Source organism: Cantharellus anzutake (genome assembly GCF_015039405.1).
Source record: "Cantharellus anzutake strain C23 chromosome Unknown EI90scaffold_125, whole genome shotgun sequence".
Classification (NCBI taxonomy): Eukaryota; Fungi; Basidiomycota; class Agaricomycetes; order Cantharellales; family Hydnaceae; genus Cantharellus; species Cantharellus anzutake.
Window position 1 is genome coordinate 226,108 of NW_024067075.1, and position 7,016 is coordinate 233,123.

The window sequence follows — 7,016 nt, forward strand, 5'->3', positions numbered from 1 at the left end:
CAGCTGAACCGCGCTGAAGGTTGGGATAACAACAGGTGTGATATTGTTGCCCATGTTTGGATGGCAGTCAAAGTAACTCCGATCCTGAGGTACATGCCTGGCGGATTTGACGATTGTTGATGATGATTTCATTTCAAGTACGCCTATATCGGCGTAATATTTTAGTGAACTCGGGTGATAATAGCAACTGTTATAACCGCTACCTCCGGCGCGTGCGCAAGCGCAAACCCTTGCGACGTCGCATTCCACCTCGGATCGCCTCTACCAACCTGGTCCCGCTTCTTCCAGAAATCATCCCAATTGTGATGCATGACTTGGAGCTTGAGAAGAGCGGTCACTTTTTTCGATGGGGAGTTTGATGCGGAGAGATTTATGACACATTTGGATGAGGCCGCACAGCAATTGGAACCCTCTCGTCCTTACCTCGTCCAATTATGCCATTGGGCTTTGATCACACGACAGCCTGAGATTTATCAGCGTCTAACGGCGAAGCTGATTCATTTACATCGAAAATCATTGGCCAACCTTGTGGACTTTCATGGCGATTAAGACCATCTTCGAAAGATGGACGACAACAGAAGTGTGTTTCTTTTCTTTTATTTGGTATTATTTGATGTCATCCTCTAGGCAAATATTGGGAAGGTTCGGAATAAGCACACGTATGCTAATTGCTAGTTTGACATTCGTTTGCCGCTTTCCACAGTGTTGTCTCACGAAAGTGAGCCAGGTTCTTTGAGTTTTGTCACGTATCTTAGTTTTATGTAAACGATGCATCTCGTTTCGACTCATTGGATGGTCAAGGTCCCAATATTGAAAAGCTTTGCTCTATCCTTCGCTGGCGGGTATGTGGAGTGTGGTCACCCATCAATCTAGTCCACCTATCTTTTGTGAGCAGTTTCCGAGTGCCAGGTGTTTCACGAAAAGCCAGGGAACATCACAACAGCACAGGATGCCGTCTCATGCCCTGTCCTGTTGATGTTCGTCAAAACATTCAACCGTGAGAGATGGCACGCATTATCGCTTCCGGATGCTGACCATCTGGCTCAGGGCAGCCCAAGGCGATCACTCCTTGTGCGTTCCGATAAAGCCCTGCGTCCGACCTTGAACGGGATTGGTTTTGAAGTGCACGGTATCCTGTTGCCAGGGGGATCAAACACCACTCGTCCGACTTGTAATATTTGAAAGAAATTTGCTTTCCTCGGCATCAACTCCATGTAACATTCCGTAGTGTTCTAATGCAGTCAACTTGATGGTGTTTCCCAAGTGAGATCACTAAGACTCCATTTGATGTGAAACTACAGACAGGCGCCTGTATCCCAGGCGTGGCCCAGGATTTCCTGGACCTGGTACTCCTGCTCGGAATCTTCGCCAGATTCGCGTAACTTTCAAATGTTCCAAAGGCGGTACACGCAGCCAATCCCCGCCCAAACATGTCTAATGTTTCGCGAAAAACGCCCATTATCACAGAATGTCCTCCAAACTTCGGAGGTTAGGTACTCGGGAATTACAAGCCGTGACAAAGCAATGCGAGAAGGTCAAAAGGATGTTCGAGGTAGGCGAGGATTTCAATTGGTGTTTCGGATAGTGAGGCCATGAAGTCAAAGGGGTCCTTGTAAAGAGAGGACAAAGTTCAGGCTTCAAGCGGCAACATATTGTATACATGTATTATGTAGCCACTGACAGCCATGTGCTCTAGAAAAGGTCACTGGCCTACTGGTCTGGCAGTTATCGTATACGTACATTTATTTATGTGGTCTTCCTATCTGCTTCGCAGCTCAGCCCTTGGCAAAGATCTTGTCTGCGCTCACCCCTACAATATCGCGGCGCAACCTTTATCTAGCACCTTAGCTGCGATCACAAGTCGTCGGCTGCTATTTTATTCGCTACCGATTTGACCCCCAACCGCGTTTGATAACTCGTACGACGTGTCTCTCACGAAATGCTGTACTATAACGACCAGTTTGTCGCATGTCGCACGAAGATTTTGGATTGAATTGATTTGGTGCCTCCGGCAACTCCCGGAGGCCGTGGGAACAAACTAACGGTCGTTGGTGCCACGTACAGCAGCAGGGTTGACAAACCATCGTAGGTCCAAAATTGATCGCTTTCATGATTGGATCAATCACGGCTGTCGCGATGGCACTTACTAAACATCGTACTTTAAGCTAGGGTTCTCCGAAAACATACGGGATTATTCTAAGTGGACGAAATCTGAGCGGAAAGGCGGCGTCCATTGGCAATGATCGATCGACCCTTCCCAGGGTACAGATCAAGAAGCAAAACCTGGCAACTCTTTGCGATATTGCAACTTGGCCATATCCAACTACAAATTCCGGCATTATCGCTGGCTCCAATCAATCCAGCCTTTGGAAACAAGCACTCACTCATAAATTGGAGGATGGGCGGTGCCGCTAGATTTGACTTATGCTGTATTAACCATCTGCACGATGACAGATGTCATCCGACAACACAATCTAAAAGATGGCCTTAAAGGGGCTCCAGCACTAAGTCGATACCATCAGGCAAACACCCAGATGGTGAGGACGAGAATGCGAGTAGTTCGGTCCAATCATCATGCGGCAAGAGTTCGAGTTCGAACAATGAAAATGATGAACTAACTTGCGCATGCCCTTCGCTGCACGCTTATAAAGATAATCACCTTGATCGTGATTTTGGTATATTCAGGCCCTCGTCAGGCAGGAGACCCGCAGCTTCGACACAAACTATAGAGTCATGATGAGCTATCGCGCTGGCACATCACGACTCTGTTCTGATAGAGACTGGTGTTACACCTAATCACTTTCCTGACCCAAGGGCAAAAATGGGGCTGCACGAAATCACATAGCCAACCATCAGAGAGTGCAGCCGTTTGGACTCGTCCTACACTCCTGGGTGTGAGTACTACAAAAAAATCGCATCCCAGTATGCGTCAGTGTGACCCCTTTGGATTGCATAGAAACACGTCCAGTCCTAAAAGGCACAGCGAGCTAACCAAAAAAAGAGGACAAGTAAGGTAGCCCAGTGATGAAACAGGCATGCGCAACATCAAAGACTCCGCTACGCAGAATCAAGGGCAAACTCCGCAAATATCAGCTCGTGATCAGAACAGATGTTCTTTACTTTCGCATTTTTGATTCTTTGTATATTGAAGCGATGAGGAAGGTAGCCTTATGTAAGTAGCGACTGTTTGCGCTCGGTTCATGGCACTGCGCGCCGTCGAGGTTTATCATTCTGCCGTATTTGCTCGCCCCGATTGCGCCCTCTGCTTCTCTATCTGTTGTTTTTCATATCTGATCAATGACTTTGTGACTGTGGTCGCAGGGTGTACAATTGACCGGCCATATCCAATATATAGATACCGTCCGATTCAACCATTTAGTGATCGAGGCAGCACGTCTTTCCTTTTCGTGACTCCAACTTGTTTTCGTTGAAGGACGCGGCTACTTATAAACCATGGCAATCATCCCAGATGGAACGGCAAGTGCAACATCGTGGAGGGAACGCCTCTCTCATCGGATCTGCGCTGACATGTGCTACAATCCCGTTTCAAACTCCAGTATTACATCAAAAGCCTTTTACCACCAGGAGACGATGCCGTCATGAATTCTACAGGTCACGTAGCAAACGCAGGCTCCATCGGTGTTCATCGATCGTCATTACCCGCGGCGCTACCCTCATTCAAGGTATGTCTTCCCCTTCCGCCTTTGCGGTTCACCAATGTGTTTACAATTGGTTCGGGAATGTTCTAGCATACCATAAGGTTTAGTCAGGACACAGGAGCGTACGCCATTTCCGCACCTCATATATATGACGGTGCATTCGAGAGAACTAGACCGAGCCCTGATCATCCTGATTCCATTTTCTGTGCGTGGGTCCATCCATCACACAGTTCTTCCATTTTGACTTGTGATGATGTAGATGATCAACTGAGCAACTTCAGAGAATGGAAGATCACACATATCACGAACTCCATGTTTAGGTGCCTCCGTTTCCGTTATCAGGCATGCCTTGTACACTGACATATTCACTTCGTAAAAAGCATCTCATTACCGGATGGCAGATTGTGGGAACGGAGACCGTCCGATCGTTTGGTAAGCGCATTGAGATTGGATCAGACATCAAAGCTAATGTGAATGTCCACAATTCGGGGCGTGCTAATAGGTAAATCTTATCAAGACTCCAGTTTCCCAAGCTACAGCAGTATGTGTACGGAAACTGTGGTCTGCAGTGGCGGAAGCTGAGTGGGTTACGTCGACTCCCCTGGTAGTGGACTTTTGAAGATCCGGAAAGGCCGGGTCACCGCATTCCCCCACTTGATGAGCCCAAATATAGCAAGTCAAAGGCAGACATAAATGCAGATGCACAGCGGCGAGCTCAGGACTATCTCAGATCGGGCGGAATAGATCATAGTGCCGAACCTGTCGCTTCGTAAGGGGTTTTTGACTTGTGACCTCAATCAAGGATACGATGAACTCATTAACGGGTTTAGTATGAGACGGATGTTCTTCAAGAACAGGGGGACAGGGGATAGGATCACGTTCGAGAAAGGAGAGCATAATGGAATAGCCGTCTCGAGTTCCGAACCAACTGCAGCGGACTACGATACCAGGAGGTGCGGTCTCATTATTGTTATTAATGATCCACTCGCTTTCAGTATGCTGAATTTGACTTCGACAAAGTGGGAAGTTGAGCTCGTGGGTGATAATTATCGAATTCGGAATCCTAAGTCAGAGAGATATATCCTGTCCTGGATTTCACCTCCTACAACCGATCTGCCCGTCCAAGCCCTTAGATCATTCCACGGAGACGAAGCGCTTGGAAATGAACTACCAGATAGTCTTTGGGCAATTCGAAGATTGCCGGAGAGGAATCATACGTACTTCTGGTACCCGATACTACTTTAGCCATTTCTCAGACGGACGACCCTGAGGCTAATGTGAGCCCTGCGTATCGAGATATAGCCCTGACCAGCCCTTAGATAAAACCTTGCGTAGGTTCGCCTCAAATACATAGACGGCGATACATCACAGAAAGTACGTACATCTCCAACAAGTGCTCCCACATGTATACCCATTTTTGTTGACTCGGCAGTGGGAGCTGGTTGATGTGTGATGGAGTTTGGGAGGTTTTCTGTTGCTGCAGGTCACCGGGCAGGTCGATATTGGCGCAGCCCTCGCCTCGGCTCACTTTTCATTTCCTTTCAAGATGGTGATCCTGTACAACATTTTGTTTTCTGCTTCACAATTCATAAATACGAACACAAGGGGCAGGTCTGTTGGTTGTTGTCCTGCACGAGGACGGCCATAGAACGCGGTTTTTGTAAACCCGCTGCAGACGAAGAGTTATAGACAATGACGGTGAGATGATTACGAAGAAGTTTGCAAGTAATCCCAACTAGAGTTCTAGGAAGAGATGAAGCTGTATAGGGCCATCTACCCCTGTATCGGGGTAGTCCGGCCACTGATATCAGGGATATTATTCTGAGCCGGGTCGGAGCAGTTGGCAGTTGCACCTCTTGCCGCGCGTTTTTGACGCCATCTCATTCCACGCCTCCGTTCAAGAAACATGAGAGGAAGGAGGCACAAGGGAACGCTAACAATGACCATCTAGACCAATTCCCAGGATCAGACGAGACACAGTTCACGACAAGTTCACGAGAAGGGCTTAATATCAGATCACGCACCATCGCTGGGCCCATTCCCACGCGCGGCGAAGCGGATCGATGATCGCGATAGCAATAGCCCCGATCAGGGAGCGAGTCTGTAATCACCCATCCGGTAAAGTCGGAGTAATCTGCGGCCGTGGTGAATTCCCCACTTACCAGGTTAGATCTGTAAGGATGTTCACAAATCACTGGGCTAGAACACAGACATGAGATGCTTACATTGGCGGCAATGGATGCTCCTCTCCAGGATAGAGATCCATTAACAGCACAGTAATAGACTGGCTCGATGCGACCTGACCAAGGCCCTCTAGAAAATCATCAGAAGCTGCACCTAACAGAGCGGTATGACGTACGGAAGAACTGAAAGATGAGAGGGACAGCAAGATGGACTTTAAAATGTACAGACCATCCATAGGCTACGATGCAGGACCAAAGAACAAGGTCGTCTAGGATGGAAGGGTAAGTGGTTGGCTCGACGATGGCAAAAGCGAGAATATTACAAATCGGAGACGACTTGAGCCTTGCATGTTCAAGAGGGAACCGGAGCATCTCTTCTTCTGACAACGATTTCTTACCATTCTTTATATCTCTCAGTGAATTTGGAAGATGCTCTTCGCGATCGTAACGACGATCCCGCATGTAGCTTGCGAGAGTAGAGTGGAAATCGCGATCGATCAGTCTTCCAGCTATGACACTGCCCAAGCCATTCCAGTACCAAAGGGAAGACTGTTGGAATGTCATGGGTCCTTGGAGTGTAGCATGGCCATGGTTGCTTACTAGCAAAGACCTGCATCACTCGGACCAGCCCATATGTATCCTGCATTATGGTCGCGGTGGTGGCCGTCTATAAGAACGATTGTCAATGGGGGACGTGACGAAGTCGAAATGGTTACATACGACTATGTACATATTCATGAAGTTCACTCCATTGAAAAAGAGAAGGATTGATACGTCTTTCTCGAAAAAATAGTGAAGCGTGCGCAGCTATGGGAGGAAGTAAGTACTGAATCCCATGTTGTGAGAGACCTTAAAAGGCACCAGATGAACGGTTTTTCTTCTGCTCGACGAACATCTTCCGTTCATGTTCGGCAGCTAACATCAACTCAGTCCATGGTTCCTCCTTGCCACCCCGACAAATCTTCCTGCACATATCCAACAGTGTCATGCTGATCCCGCTTGAAGGAATGCTCCCATTTCCTCGAATGTTCGCAATGTCTCCGGGAGAAACCAGAGTGAAACAAGACAGCATGCAGTGAAAATTGACAAGAACCAAAAGACTGCTCGCCAGCCAAGGTAACGGTCGATAAACCCTCCTATTACTGGCCTGTTGGAGGTTTTGAGGGAAAAAAAT

The 7,016-nt window shown here is 47.9% G+C and overlaps 2 protein-coding genes across 2 annotated transcripts; one reads left to right on the top strand and one right to left on the bottom strand.

Moving 5' to 3' along the window:
- Positions 1 to 3,139: 3,139 nt before the first annotated feature.
- On the top strand, positions 3,140 to 4,747 carry EI90DRAFT_296448 (uncharacterized protein). The gene is made up of 9 exons (XM_039055492.1): positions 3,140 to 3,172; positions 3,434 to 3,477; positions 3,558 to 3,683; positions 3,750 to 3,781; positions 3,941 to 3,979; positions 4,040 to 4,091; positions 4,177 to 4,200; positions 4,268 to 4,612; positions 4,680 to 4,747. Exons 2-8 carry the CDS (start codon positions 3,454 to 3,456, stop codon positions 4,430 to 4,432), a joined length of 462 nt encoding a protein of 153 aa, XP_038909047.1. The 5' UTR covers positions 3,140 to 3,172; positions 3,434 to 3,453; the 3' UTR covers positions 4,433 to 4,612; positions 4,680 to 4,747.
- A 298-nt stretch (positions 4,748 to 5,045) lies between these two features.
- On the bottom strand, positions 5,046 to 6,988 carry EI90DRAFT_3087231 (uncharacterized protein; the record flags this gene model as incomplete). Its single annotated transcript, XM_039062223.1, has 9 exons — positions 5,046 to 5,606; positions 5,684 to 5,831; positions 5,885 to 5,972; positions 6,019 to 6,111; positions 6,166 to 6,351; positions 6,443 to 6,509; positions 6,563 to 6,649; positions 6,732 to 6,880; positions 6,910 to 6,988. Coding segments are annotated over 9 exons (1,071 nt in total), but the record flags the coding sequence as incomplete, so codon positions are not given.
- Positions 6,989 to 7,016: the final 28 nt, after the last annotated feature.